The sequence below is a fragment of the Rissa tridactyla genome, chromosome 2 (genome assembly GCF_028500815.1).
Source record: "Rissa tridactyla isolate bRisTri1 chromosome 2, bRisTri1.patW.cur.20221130, whole genome shotgun sequence".
In the NCBI taxonomy this organism is placed as follows: domain Eukaryota; kingdom Metazoa; phylum Chordata; class Aves; order Charadriiformes; family Laridae; genus Rissa; species Rissa tridactyla.
In genome coordinates, this window is record NC_071467.1 from 145,766,490 (window position 1) to 145,781,858 (window position 15,369).

The following is a 15,369-nucleotide window of genomic DNA, read 5'->3' on the forward strand; positions in this document are numbered from 1 at the left end:
GAAAGCCCAGAGCTGCCAAGTCTGGTGGAGGGTTTTCTGCCTTCCACTGAGCTGGTCAAACTCCTTAAGCCTTGCAGAACAGAAGAGCAGCTAGCTCCCATGTCAAGCAGCCCACACTGTTGGAGTTCCTGTGTCCCCACATGATGGCTATTATGATGAGTTAATCTACGCATTTACAGTTTACTGCAAAATTATTATAACTTACACTTTTTGGGGGGAGGGAAAAAGAAAAAGCAAGTTATCACACTGTGGACCTCTCTGAGAAGAGGAAAACACTGCTCATTCCCCAAGGACCGTGGCCCCGGAGAACCTCCTGGAGGGCTGGTTGCAGAGGCAGGCAGAGGAGAGGCACACAGGAAGCATGAGGGCAGGTGAGGAGGCTCTGCTTGCAGCAAGGAGCAAACCTGCAGCCAAGTTGCCAGAGACATGCAGAAAGGATCTTTCCAAAGGGTCTGAATGGAACTTCTTTGTTCCAGCACACCACTGAAAGCCGCTGGACCAGAACCTGACATAGAAAGGAAAGACTCCCCCACAAGGGCATTGCAGACATGAGAAAATTTGTTTTCACATGTGATTTGGATGTGACCATCCAAAAGATGTGCCTTATATTTTATTTTAGGAATTCCATATGACTGTTTTTGTGTTCTGCTAAACACAGCTCTAGAAACTAGAAGCCATATAACATGCGCCCATGAAGAGGGAGCTTACCCTGTCAGGCTTTGTCCAATCTAGGTTCCCAACACTCCGTACTCAGCTGCCAGACAACGTATCCCACAGATCAGTGGCATTTTGCTTTTGTCTCATATTTTTAACAAATAATATTCATTCACTGAGCTTGGTTTAGCTCTACAGTGCAGAGCTAGAAGTCTAATTTTCAGGTTTTGAAATTTCTTTTTATTGTTAGCAGCTGATGGTTCTTACTCTGAAGAACATTCTTCTCTCTTCACATCTGTAAAATTCCTTGTGTGAAGATGACCTATGTTAAGATGCTGCCTTACTGTGTTCCTGCCCAAAGATATTAGCTCAAACCATGTCCTCTGATTTCATGACTGTAACATGGTGTTTTAAGCTCATTACTTAGTCCTATTAACATAACTGGGTCCTGACCACAAATTGGATATAAAACTAGATGTTTTATGAGCTGTAAAAATATGAACTCTGATTTCCAACAGTCTGTGTACGGCATTGCAACTGTAGTAGCACCAGGTACCCCTCCAATGTCTGGACTCTTCAGTCCGGCATCTACTGACTGGGCAACAACATAATTTATTCTGCTACTGGTCCTAAGGCGGATATTTCTCAGCAGATGTATGGCTGACCCCTACACACAGGCTGATTAAACAGGTGGGGGGAACAAGAAAAGGACTTGCTGCAGCCTTTCCGTCAGTGCAGGCTCGAAGTTTAGTCTCTCTTCTGTGCAAGCCAACAATTTTCACAAAACTTATTGGAATGTCTTATTTTTGAGACCGCTATTCTGCAATCAAATATGGCAGAAAGTGTGAATTATGCATCGAGCATCTGAAGAAATGTTTTGATGGGTACTTTTAAATTACATTTCCTTATCTCTGGTAGAAGAATAACTGTAGCAATGAAGTCATGAGTCCATAATTGACACTTGGAAAGGCTGGAAGAAAATTGTTCTTTCAGCTGCTGACATAAAACCTGTGCTACATAAAAATAATTTGGTCTTTATTCTATGAAGGAAGCCCTGAGCCTGAGCCTGAGAAACTCTGTGCAGTACTAAATCCCAGAAGAGATGCTAAATGGGAAAACCAGCCATGTGAGCTGAAAGTTGGCTATATCTGTAAAAAGGAAAACTCCACGCTGGATCCTTTCATTCTTCCACCAGGTGTGTCAAGCAAATAAAAACCCCTTGATAAAGACAGAATTTGTGTCACTAAAATGAAATTTCACAGCTATTTGCTATTTAAAAAAAAAAGCATTGCCACTTGTTGTTCTGCTTTGATGAGTGGCACAGAACAAACCATACTGTTATTCCTTTAACCAAATATATTTAAATACTGGAAATGTTCCTGGAACCCAGTAACCACACAAGCAATTTTTATTTTATGTTATTATTCCCGGTTCCAGAGGCAGTGGTCTAAGCCATACACTGTCACAAAAGTATCACGGACTGTATGGATGTGAAAATAATGTTAGAGATGCCTCACCCTTCCTGCAGTGCATTCTAATGAAAACACCGAGGCTTATCACTGAAGTCATGGAAAGATGGCACCAGTAGGCTCAAACCACCTCCTCAGGGGGACTGCCTGTAACCTAAAAGATGGCAAAAAGAACAAGTTCAGACCACTTTTCTATTACGCTTTTCTCTGGTTTATTTAATGAGACTTATTACGGAAAGCAACGTGTCCAGAGCATTACTTGTGCTGCATTAATAATGCCTTTATGAAATATGCAAAATATAATGGGTGAAAACACTACACGTGGCATTCCAAAATATTCCTCTGTCCAAAAGTGCGTATTTCACACTAGTGAAACCCAGTTACCACTGGCTCCATTATTCTCTTCTTTTGTTTAAATGCAGTACTTTTTCTGTAAAAGTACAGTGTGCGACAGCAAATAGAGTAAAATGTTTAACATGTATGAGGAATGAATAGAAGCACTGCTTATCTGTCATCGCTCCATTTTAATTCTAATTAGTTAGTTGACTGATTTCAAATGTAATTGCAGTTCTTCTAGATTTCAGTTTGCACTACTTAAAAACTTGAACTATCTATCGATTTTGAGGGGATGCAGAGCCTGTTAAATGCCCAGAAGGATGGTTGCCGTATGGAGATCACTGTTACAGTGTTCACAGAGACCCCAGAGTATGGAGAGAAGCCCTGATTGCCTGCAATGAGAGCAATGGCAATCTGGCCAGTATCCACAACCCCGAGGAGCATGGCTTCATACTCTCTCAGCTTGGCTACAGTGAGTATTTCTACAGGGCAGTGTTTGGTACAAATGGAGAACCATATTATTAGGAACCATACAAGATTTAAAAAAAGAAAATTATTTGCTTGAGATGAATATTTATAGAGAAGCCCACAGATATATAGGTTAAAAAAAAACCAAACACTGAAAACCCACAAGAGGAACCATTAGTGCTCTCCTAATTTTCTTTTTCATTCTTTTCATTTTGATGCGCATTTGTTTTTCACTGCATGAAATCACTTAAGGAAATGACAGCTCTAGTTACTGCAGTACTTGGGCGGATTATCTGCCTCAGACACCTTGTAGCTGTACAGACAGTAATGGACTTCTACCGATAAAGCTGAGGAATCTCATTTCCTGCTGGTATCTCATTTTTTAACTTCTTGAAACAAGAATGTGAATTGGATCTTAAAATAAACTCCTCTGTCTTTAATCTTGATGAATTTGTATTGTAACATGGCAATTTCAGCTCACGTCCATAAAACCTTGCTCCTATAGACTGTTTCAACTTGGGTACTAAAACAAGTGAATTTCTGTTGTTAGAAGCTGTGGATGAGCTGTGGATTGGTCTGAATGATCTCAGCACTCCAATGTACTTCGAGTGGAGCGATGGGACTCCCGTGACATACACCAAATGGTTGCCTGGAGAACCAACCCATGCAATCAATGGGCAAGAAGATTGTGTCATTATGGCAGGAGAGGTAGAATCATTCCATATTTGTGTAGCACTATACTATATGATTTTTGCTTCTATTTCTATTTTTTTTAATTAATTTAATTTAGAAACAAATCAGGGAATGGTATCTTTATTCACTCAGAAAGATGGTTGTTCTAAATTAAATTTAAAATTAAATTGGAGACAACTAGATAAATGTTCATATCTGATTGTGAGTGTAAACTCTATGCCAAGCATAGCTTAATATAACCTCAAAATTGAGCACAAATACTTGGAATTCATTAAAAAGTATAGATCTTTATTGTCCCATTGAAGCAATATTTAAAACAAAATGATCAGTAATGTTCCTAAAGGAAACAGGTTTTGCCTCACTATTTTTCACCTCTTCCCAAACTGCATTCAGGATGGATACTGGGCAGACAGTGCCTGTGATAGAAAATTGGGTTACATCTGCAGAACAGACCCACTACAAGGAGGTTCTGGGACAGAAAAGACTGATCCTGCTTGCCTGAAGGTAAGAAGAAAGCGCAACCAAGAATCTGGTTAGCAAAATCCATTGTTTTCACAAGCTCTACTTGACATTGAAACTATCTCTTTTTTTTTTTTTCTCCTCCCTAACATGTGTGATTGTATATCAAATTCGGGGTGATAATTTGCACTACATATCCTTATTTAAAATGAAGTTATTTTGAAACTTTTTTGGCCAATATGAGTCAGGCCCATTATCTCTCAGAACTGCCTGTGAAAGAGGCTAAAGCCTCTACTGCGGTTTTCTGCCTATTTGTTATATTGTTCTACAACCATCTGTGGTTATCTAAGACATAATAGAGACTGAGAGCCATTTCTGGACTATGTGACGTGATGTAAGATTATGACAAATCTCACTGCTGAAGCCAAATCAAACCAATCAAATTGCTTTTATGAGTGGATTTGTTTTGAACAAGTTATTGTATTCTACCGCCTTTTTTTTCTTCTCTTTTTCTCTTTTTTTACTTTCCTATTTATCTCTGTTCTATATTTAGTAACATTTCCCACAACCCCATATGGGGAACAGAGCTGAGGCCTGGAATTAGACAGCAGCCAAATACTGAACACAGATTTTATTACCTTTCTTGGGTGCAGCAAGCGAATCTTGAACTGGTATAGAAGGGAAAAGGGACTTGGAATTCAGCTGTAATTTTGAGAATTTTGCTTTTTAATAGTTTTTATGCCGCCTCTTCAGTCAGACTTGAGGTGAGCTGATGAGTTACAGCAATTAATTACTCTAGTTACTGTTCTTTTAGCTAGAAACATCAGGAAACTTGAGTCAGCATCTCACTATAACACAGACTACTCTCTTTGGTTCTGACTAAGGAAGTGTTTTATTCACCTGCTTCTGAATACACCCTCCATTCTGTGTACCTCTGATTTTTTATGAGTTAAAATTTATCAGTTACTAATAATCGTCAAAAAAGGGGGACTCATATGCATTAAATCTCTTCTTTCTGGATGTTTACTAAGCTTAATTTCCATTGGTCCACTGGAATTCAAATGAATACATTATCGCACTAGGTTATATTAAAAATATGTTGATTTAAGAGTATACACTGAAGTTCAAGCACTGTAACATATGCTCTTTTTACTGCAAGTATATTTCACATGTACTTGACAGGGCTGGGGAAGACATGGATTTTACTGCTACTTAGTTGGACATACCTCTGTAACATTTTCAGAAGCAAAGAAAACCTGTGAAAGGAGCAGTGGTTATTTGACAAGTATAGGAGACAGGTACGAAAAGAGTTTTAAAAACTGTATATCTGATGCAATAATATTGGAGTTTTATAAAACAGGCGAGAACTTTTTGGAAAAAAATGTGAAACTAGAAAAACAGGATATCCTTCTTCTGGAGAAAAAAAATTAAAATCCATAAATCCAGAATGTCTTTTCTAACTAAATGTATTTTACACATTGATGTTTTCCAGTACTCTCCTCTGAAAGAACAGACCACAGATGCTTCTGTTCTGTAAGAAGCAGTTTTTCAGTATAGCACAGCTTCACCTACTATTAAATCTAGTCCATCTGGTACCCAGTTAAGCAACATATGTCCACATAAAAGGAAACGTAATGGTGACTCCATTCATTCTAGTCTTGTGTAGTTTAGGATGCTGAGAAATGGCAGATGAAGGGAAAGCTAGGCTTAATCCCCATCTGATTCCTGCCATTTTAGGTATGAACAAGCCTACCTGACCAGCCTTGTTGGTCTGAACTCCGAGAAGTATTTTTGGATTGGTCTCTCAGACACAGAAGAGCCAGGGATGTTCAAGTGGGTGACTGGTGAAGGTGTTCTCTACACAAACTGGAACGCGGCAATGCCTGGTACTCTGCCATAGGAGTAAATTTATGCTACTGAGGAACTTTCTGTATTGTAATTCTAAACTGTTTCCCAACTTTGCTAAAACACATCCATGATGACACATATGAACATTCTGCCTTTGAAATAGTCATGTCTTTCATACATGTACTCAGCACTGGTGAGGTCACACCTCAAACACTGTGTGCATTTTTGGGCCCTCACTATACAAAAGACATTGAGGTGCTGGAGCGTGTCCAGAGAAGGGCAATGAAACTGGTGAAGGGTCTAGAGGGCAAGTCTTATGAGGGAACTTGGGTTGTTTAGTCTGGAGAAAAGAAAGCTCGTGGGAGACTTTGATGCTCTCTACAACTACCTGAAAGGAGGTTGTAGTGAGGTGGGGTCGGTCTCTTCTCCCAAGTAACAGGCAATAGAACAAGAAGAAATGGACTCAAGTTGCTCCAGGGGAGTTTTAGACTGGATATTAGGAAAAATTTCTTCACTGAAAGGGTTATCAAGCATTGGAACAGGCTGCCCAGGGAAGTGGTTGAGTCACCATCCCTGGAGGTACTTAGAAGACATGTGGATATGGCACTTAGGGACATGGTTTAGTGGTGGACTTGGCAGTACTAGGTTAATGGTCGGACTTGATGATCTTAAAGATCCTTTCCAACTTAAATGATTCTATGATTCCATGACTTTCTACGATGCCATGAAAATATTTCTTCTCCGGGTCCTCATTGCTTATAAGAGCAAAATCGAACCGAGCAGAATGGGTGAAATCCCTTCCAGCCTGGGCAATGGGCTGCCAAATCTTTGCAGTGAGTGGCATAGGAAAGAGGCAGGCAGCAGGTTGTTCATGCACTTGTAAAGCTCTTCAAAGGGGAGGAAAGATGATGACGGACTCTGGTTGCTCCCCCTTTGAGTGGACACTACACTTAATATTTCAAAGTTTTTTGTAAATGAATCACATGAGCCGTAAAAATGTAAAGGGAACTACTTTAAAACACTTTTCAATTTTCTTTTACATCTCACAAAGGGAATGAAGCCGGTTGTGTTGCCCTAAGGACTGGAAATGCAGCCGGACTATGGGATGTTCAGAACTGTGAAGTAAAGGCAAAATTCCTCTGCAAAAAACTAGCTGAAAAAATCACTCTTCCTCTAGCTCCCGACAACTTTTCTGATTCCAAATGTCCCTTGGGTTGGGATACAACCAGTAGCACTAATTCATGCTTCAGAGTAAGTATTTTTTTTCCAGTTGTCCTACTCATGAGACAAAAGCGCATCAAATAGGGCATCTAAACTTCAGAGAATGCTACGTTATTGCACAAATGTAGCAAGATTTTACACAGCTCTTCACAGAAATCACTGCAGTTATCACTCTATCAGTGATACGTAAGCTCATCCAATTAACATACTTTTTAATCCATATTATATATATGTAATGGAATATTTTCCTATTTTGCTTATACGAGGCAGTCATGAGATTTATTTTTGACGTGCTGTAAACATAGTGTTCTACCTGTATCCATAGGTTTTTGTGAGAGAAGAAAACCAAAAGAGAACATGGTTTGAAGCCCGAGATTTCTGCAGAGAAATAGGAGGAGACCTGGCCGCCATTAGAAGTGAAGAAGAGCAAACAGTGATAGCAAACTTAATAATGTAAGTAAACAAAATATCTAATAATTCATATTTTGGTGTAACAATATGTTATATAGGAATAAATGATAATATACTTGAGTTGTTCCTGAGATAATTAGTTGAAAATCTATATCTGTTTATCATCATACTCATAAGAAAAAGAACTGAGAAAATGTATCATATGGGTACCATTTGCAAAGACATTTTTGGAGTTCCAGAAATGTGTCATCATCTGCAAATTTTTAAATTAAAAAAAAACCAACCCAGCAACCAAATTGGTTGAACGCTTCTCCTTCAGATTCATTTCTAAGTTTGTTCACTGAAACATTTTGAAACTAAATTGTGACTTCCAGCAAACCTGAACATTTTCTTTCTCAAAGAACACTATAATCACAACATCAATGAAGAAAAACAATGATGTGCTGTGTTTTCAACACAACCATTTGCAAAGTAGAAAATTTTAAGGTGTGAACTTCACTGACTTGCTAACGGGAGTTTGCTGGCTAACAGCATTTTGTTATTTTTAAAATTTCTACTCCATTTGAAGTCTTCAATAAATGTGAGAGTTACTGACCCATGTAATTTGCAAAATTTATCAGAGCTAGCCACATCTGTCCTCTTCTTCCATGATACATTTTTTCATAATCTAGGAAAAAAACCCCATCATCTCAGCCTTTCTGGATAGGTTTGCAGTGTTTGGATCCTGATGGCGGACTTTCCTGGAGTGATGGATCGCCGGTGAGTGTTTGACCTTGCTAGTTTCTTGTTGTTCTGACTTTTTCGCCATTGGAGCTGTTTCCATGACTGGTGTAAATGAAAGTTGTATAAGAATTCCCAAAAATGCCCACCTTGCCACTGGGTAACTCTAAATCATTATTCTTCATACTGGTTTCAAAAAGAAAAAGGCCAATAAACTCTGAGGTTACACCTTCACAACAGCGGTAACATGGAGTACTAGCTGCAGCTACAGAGGTGATTATCTAAGTGGCAATTATATGAGAAAGGTCTCTCCTGATTTTTATTAGTTTCTGGTAACATATTGCCACGTTCCTTTCCCCTCCTATTGATTGATAACCTCATTTGATTACAGTTTTCACGGGACTCCTAGAGTCTGTTCAACGCTGCGCAAATGCAGCATTTCTTTTTTCTTGCGGACTGTATTGCTTTAATAGCCCACGTAGGCTGCACCGCCGTAGGAGGAAAGTAAGGAGTGGTTTGAAACTTCAGTGCTGCTTCTCTTTCCTTCCAGAATACAACTTTTTTCCCTGTACGATAAGAATAAAAACCAAAGCTCTGTTTCTTCTGTAGGTGAATTATAAGGCAAACCATTATTTTTACAATACTGCGTTTGAATATTGTGGAGCAATCAGTGAAACATCTTCCATATCATGGATTAAGGTGCACTGCGAATACAATCATAACTGGATTTGTGAAATAAAGAAAGGTAGGTTAATTTTTACTCTAAACTCACATTAGGAAGAAATTAAACGTAATCCCATTCTATCAAAACAGGAAATTCTGGAAATTACATGCTGGTAAAAAATTTGGTTGATTTCACGGGAATTTTACATAAGGAAAAATAGGTCAACACATAGAAATACTTTCAGACTACAATGTTTCAACTCTTAAAGATAAACTTTGTTTTATTTAAAAAATATATAAGATTTACTGAAAACATACTTGTTTATATAATTATAGTATCATAGACAATAAGGTGAAAGCAAGCTCAAGGGCTTATCTGGCAAAATTCACTGCTCTGCATAAAAGCAGATTTTTATCAAACCAGAAGCTTTGACTGACATGAAACTGAATGTTTCTTGGAACTTTTGCTCGTAGGGAATTTCCAAGTTGGGGGAACAATTTGAAAGAAAAAGATTACTTTCAATTTCCGTATTCTTTGTGAAGTGAAACTTCACTCCTCCGCTCAGGTGCAGCTAGAATGCTACACAAGGACACATTAGTCACCTACCCTAATTTAAACAAGACTACCAGCATACTAGAATCCTGCTCTTTGTAAGATGACATGTGAAGAAACTCCTGTAACAACAGGCTTGCTGTAATCAAAAGATGGTAATCCAAGCTTCAAAATTTATATACTTTAAGACAATAGGCAGGCTCACGTCTTCCTCTCATACTAGTAGCAAATTCTTCTACATTTATACTTCTGGGTTTTGGTGGTGGTTTGTTTGCTTGTTTGTTTGTTTGTTTGTTTGTTTGTTTTCAAAATGTAACTACTGTTGAGAAAGATATTCAGCAAAATAAGAGAGGAATCAATTACAGCTTTGCATTGAGTTACACATTTTACTTCCAAGACTAACAGAAATGTTGCTTTGGTGGCTCCTTAGGCTCCTTCCCACAACCAGTAAGAGTTAACATTTAAAGTGATGCTTTTCTAAATAAGATAATTTCTGTACTGGTGAATTATTCAAAATTCAAGGCACATTGTCTCAGCTTCTCATACTTAAAGAGTAATGGTCATAGACATCTACCTCAAAGAGATGATGTGAAGATATCTTTCCTGGTAACTTCAGCACAACTAAAAATCATTAGCAAAACTGTCAATAGGAATTGTATACTGCTAATTATTATTAGTGTATGAATGGCAGAAATTATAGCGTGAAGAAATTACGATCATTAGTCAGCAGTGCATAATGTCATACTGAAATATACTGAAATAGCCATAATGCTTTGTACTTCCAGAACAGACATATATTTTTTTCTTTTAAAACTTTTATCCAATCATACAGGAGATGATTGTTTTTAAAAGATGACATGACTCTTTTTTTCACCCAAGCACACACTTGATTTAATGTAATTACACATACAGCAAAACAAACATTATGATGAATTCCTGGGGAAAAAAATTATAAAGGTGATGCTTGTTTTACATTTTTATAGGTCTTGGCCTTGCATGTTTAGAGAAACATTGCTCCAATACCCCACTCCGTGTCATGTGGAATTTTTTCTTTTAAATTATTCCTCAAAAGCTGGTGGATCTTCAGTCAAATGTGATTCTTCAAAAAGCAGTTACACAGGAAAAAAAAAGTTTCACAAACAAATGAATACTAATAAAATATAAAATACTTTGAAGCAAAAATTTGTTTAGGATTTTAATTTCTTGTTCATATGCAAGAAAATATCCATAAAGAATCTCTTATTATTGTGCAAAGTACACCAACATTGAAGTAAAGTATTTTCACTATTTAGTTTTCTTTCAGAAACAAGTAGCCATTCAGACTAACTTCAGTCACGTAATTTAGGGAACATTCAGGATGTATAAAATGCATTTACGAATAATCTATGAAGACAGAGATGTGGGCCTGTAATGCATCTGTTATTCCCTGAACATCCTTTTTTTCTCTGTATCAAAGACATGATATAAATATATTCTGCATTGAATATGTAAAATATGAAAAATTGATAGACATGAAGATAATTTCCACTAATTGAACACTTATACTGGCTCAACGTTTTTGAACATTTTACATCTTCATTTTTTTTCCCCATTTCATTATAGGGACACCCTTGAAACCAGAACCTCCGGGCCCTTCTGCCAGTAAGCTTCTGTTTATTTTCTCTTACCTAAAGTGTAATATCACTCTTTGCCTAAGAACTGTGAAGAATATAGAGATTCCTCTTCTGTGTTGCAGCGTATGAAGTCACAGAAGATGGCTGGATTATAAAAGGAGACAAACAATATTTCTTCAGCATGGAAAAGGTCTCTATGGAGAAAGCCAGAACATTCTGCAAAAACAATCATGGAGATCTTGCTACTATTGGAAATAATAGTGAAAGAAAATTTTTGTGGAAAAATGTAAGAGGAAATTTGGCTATGTTATACAATATATGGCCTATATACCCTGCTGCACATGCTTGTGAAGTACAGGAGAATGTGCTTGTTCCATATTACCACTACTTTTTATTAGCAGTAGATTTAAATGTTCAATGAAAAAGTATTTATTCTACAGAATAGAGCTTTTCTGTAGGAAAATAAATACAAAAGAATCTACCATTTACTAGGGTGCGTATATTCTTGTATATTCTAATCTAAATAGAGTTCTGCCCATGACCAAATATACCTAAGGAGCACTGAACAGGCAGATTAGGTGTATACTGAGAAAACTGTCCTTTTAACAGGGTGGTTACCTCTCATCTGGATGTCATGTTCTAGAATACAATGTTATACGTAGATGTGAGGCTACTGCCAGTGTAGCTCTGATGGTCACATACCACATAATGTTGCTGAACAAAACAACTTTTCAAAGAAAGGTATAGCCTGGCCCAGGTCAGGGACTGACAAACTATGACCTTCATGAAATAGTTTCCCTGCAACATGCACCAAAACTGTTCATGTATTTCAAGGGCACTGCCTACATGTTGCCTGAGATGGTTCTGATAGGTACATGCCAAAGCTGTGTCGGGGCATGCTGAAAATTTAACAGCATGGACGTTGCCTCAAAACTGGGCCATAATCCTGTTTGGTTTAGTAATACCGAAGTAGCCACACAACCTCCTTTCTGTTTCAGACTATTAGATGCTTGCTTTGACATTGAGGTGCTGGAGCGGGTCCAGAGAAAGGCAATGAAACTGGTGAGGGGTCTGGAGCACAAGTCTTCTGAGGAGCGGCTGAGGGAGCTGGGGTTGTTTAGCCTGGAGAAAAGGAGGCTGAGGGGAGACCTTATCGCTCTCTACAACTACCTGAAAGGAGGTTGTAGTGAGGTGGGGATTCATGTCTTCTCCCAAGTAACAGGCGATAAGACAAGAGGAGAAGGCCTCAAGTTGCACCAGAGGAGGTTTAGAATGAATATTAGGAAAAATTTTTACACTGAAAGGGTTATTAAGCATTGGAACAGGCTGCCCAGGGAAGTGGTTGAGGCACCATCCCTGGAGGTATTTAAAAGATGGGCAGACTTAGTGCTTAGAGATATGGTTTAGTGAAAGGTCCCTTCCAACCCAGGCAATTCTATGATTCCATGTTTATGTGGGAAAGGATAGGAAAGGAGGAGAGGACAGACAGCATGAGACACAGGAATTACATGGATGGTTAAGAACAGGAAAGTACCAAAAAATTTTATACTAATTTTTTTCTCAAGTCTTACTAGTTTCTTTTTAAATTGAGAACACAACTTTAAAAGCTTTGATCATACCAATAATGCAGCCAAAAGTGGGAAAGCAGCATAATAAAGATAATAAAGCAAAAGTATGTGTTGTATGGTATTTACATCAACAGAGGTTCTCTCTGTGACTACATGTGATCATTTATACAACGTGTATTCATCTATTTGCTTCCATAGCACAAAAATTACACTTTTTGATATTAGATAACTGCTAAATATTAGAAAGCACTAACTAAAAGTACATTTTTTTGTGTTTAGATCTTAAAAAATGGCAAATTGGAATCATATCTCATAGGATTATTTCAGAATGCTGATCAACAGTTTAGGTAGGTAAACAAGATACATCAAGATTCATAAAAAGTGGTTGTAGAAGTTTTGTACTGCCAGAATTCCTTCTAGAGGGACCACAGCAAGGGAATTAAATGCAGATTCAGAGAGTTATATTGCATGTTGAAATGTGTGCTCTCCTTGGTTTAAATACATTGTAAAAGCACTAGTTTAAATGGCATTTTTATAGGTAATACGCATGCTACGAATACATAGATAATGTCTAATGAAAATAAAGGAGTTTTTATTCTTTTAATTGGCATGCAGCGATTTCATTATCAAAGGTCTTTTAATTCTAATGGAAACTCAATTTACAGACAGACTCAGCTGTATTTTAAAAAAATATATTTTTAGTATGTTAAGGTAGATTTTTCTGAACTGCTCCATGCACACTACCTGAGCAACTGCTACTGTTTTGTTGTTGGATTTTTTTCCAGTTGGATGGATGGAAGCCCGGTGCACTACACAGCCTGGTCCCAGGGTGAGCCCAACTTTGCACACGGTCAAGAAAATTGTGTGGTCTTAAATAAAAAGGATGGTGAGTTATAAAACTTTAAAACAAAAAATATTTTTATGGGTACTGCTCCTACCCTGTTTGTTAAAAATAACTTGCCAGCTTTAATCCATTTTTTTCCCAGCAATTTGAGAAAATATGCATAATAAAATGTAGTCATTATATCTGAGGCTTCTTCAGGGGCCATAAATGTGGAATAAAAGAAACTTATTTTAACGGGGAATGCAGGGACAATATAACCACTGCACAAAAAATATGTTCTATCCAAATCAACAGCAAATTGGTCTTTCAAAAAAAATAATTAGGGAATAGTTTGCAAAGGAATAGAACACATATGGAGTTTCATGTTTTATAGTGTTTTCACTGATAAAGTGTTACTTTACGCTTGCATGTTTCAGTGCAACAAAGCTGTTCAGGTGGGATCTACTCAAGAGGTCATGGAGTTGCCATATCAGCCATCTCGTATGGCCTCTACTCCAACAGTCACAGCAGGACCAAAGTCCTCCTGTAAGCAGTGATGATGGGAGGTAGAGTTGGGCTGAAGCTTGTTATCTCACATTCCCAGGCAGATTGCTTTCGAACCTCCAAGCATGGAAGTCAGTTCACTTTGCCACAAATTTCAATCTTATTTAGTGTCTTATTATCTATATTTAAATTGATTTCAGGCTTGTGGAATGATGTCAGCTGTGGTTTTTCAAACGGCTATATCTGTGAGAGGCACCGAATTTCGAAAAATTCAACACTTCCTTTAGCGGTACCTTCACCTCCTGGAGGATGTCCTAAAGATTGGCTTTTATTTAAAAATCAGGTATGATAACATCCATCTAGGTACAGTGATATTAGTCCTTGGGAAGGTACTTAAAGATATACAAGACACCTTTTGTCTTCCAGATATCTTTTGACGTTGATTACGCAAAGTTGCATTAAAAATTGAACCAGTTGACTAGTTCTTGCCAATTAGTGGGTTTACAGGTTTTTAATTGTTTTCCTGAGAAGTGGTCATCTGAGATACATTGGAAAAACTGCTATATTGTATGTACTTTCAAAAAATTGAACTGAATTCAAATGAAAGTACCAACTATAGTGTAAAGAGTATAGTGTAGTGTATAGTGTATAGAGACTTTCTCAGTCCCTCACAGAAAGACAGAGAGTAAATTTAAAATTTGTGAATGGTTTTGCCTTGGTTCAGAGCTAAGTCCCTGTTAATTTTTGAAAATTATTTTGTGTGTCTGAGTTGGGCTAATTTCTGCTTAAACAAGTGTAATTCCATCGTAGATTCCTTTTGCTGTCACTCAATAACAGTCTATACTAATTTTTCCCTAGTGTTACAAATTTTTTGGCCATTCCTATGAAAACTGGCATAGCGCAAGAAGAACCTGTACAAGCCTTGGAGGAAATCTGGCGAGCATACATAATGAACAAGTACAAGGTACACTGCAACACCGCTTTAGGTAATAGATAGCATTTACTCTGTACACAGTGGTCATTTCATGCAAAGAAGAACATAACAAAAAGAGACAGTACATAAATATATGTATTTTATAATATGTATACTCAACATAGGTTATATGGCCATGGCATGAAATGTTTTTGGAAGAACTGGAACCATCTGTCATGCTAAAGACTAAGTGATGCTAAGGGCTGCTTCCTCCTGTTCCGTGCAAACTGCTTTACATTTTTTATAGGGTATGAATTAGCATAAAATAAAAGATCCAGACCTGGCATTTGTAGTTTTAGACACAGAGAAAGAAAACGAAACCATGGGCTGTTTCTGCCAGAAGTAGAAAGGGATATATTACCATATCTCTGAAATGACTGCCTAAATTCTGCA

General features: G+C 37.6%; 1 protein-coding gene across 4 annotated transcripts in view; it reads left to right on the plus strand.

Moving 5' to 3' along the window:
• Positions 1 to 15,369, plus strand: part of LOC128904906 (macrophage mannose receptor 1-like) — a 34,073-nt gene that overhangs the window by 7,663 nt on the left and 11,041 nt on the right. For 2 of the 4 annotated variants that reach the window (XM_054189906.1, XM_054189909.1), the window contains exons 6-21: positions 1,703 to 1,849; positions 2,749 to 2,931; positions 3,478 to 3,635; positions 4,014 to 4,124; positions 5,262 to 5,377; positions 5,817 to 5,965; positions 6,979 to 7,178; positions 7,474 to 7,601; positions 8,231 to 8,318; positions 8,889 to 9,024; positions 11,098 to 11,136; positions 11,231 to 11,394; positions 12,956 to 13,023; positions 13,462 to 13,562; positions 14,204 to 14,346; positions 14,862 to 14,967. In XM_054189906.1, the coding sequence (XP_054045881.1) occupies positions 1,703 to 1,849; positions 2,749 to 2,931; positions 3,478 to 3,635; positions 4,014 to 4,124; positions 5,262 to 5,377; positions 5,817 to 5,965; positions 6,979 to 7,178; positions 7,474 to 7,601; positions 8,231 to 8,318; positions 8,889 to 9,024; positions 11,098 to 11,136; positions 11,231 to 11,394; positions 12,956 to 13,023; positions 13,462 to 13,562; positions 14,204 to 14,346; positions 14,862 to 14,967 (2,037 nt within the window). The remainder of the gene's footprint in view (positions 1 to 1,702; positions 1,850 to 2,748; positions 2,932 to 3,477; positions 3,636 to 4,013; positions 4,125 to 5,261; positions 5,378 to 5,816; positions 5,966 to 6,978; positions 7,179 to 7,473; positions 7,602 to 8,230; positions 8,319 to 8,888; positions 9,025 to 11,097; positions 11,137 to 11,230; positions 11,395 to 12,955; positions 13,024 to 13,461; positions 13,563 to 14,203; positions 14,347 to 14,861; positions 14,968 to 15,369) is intronic. The other 2 variants (XM_054189907.1, XM_054189908.1) reach the window with 2 other exon arrangements.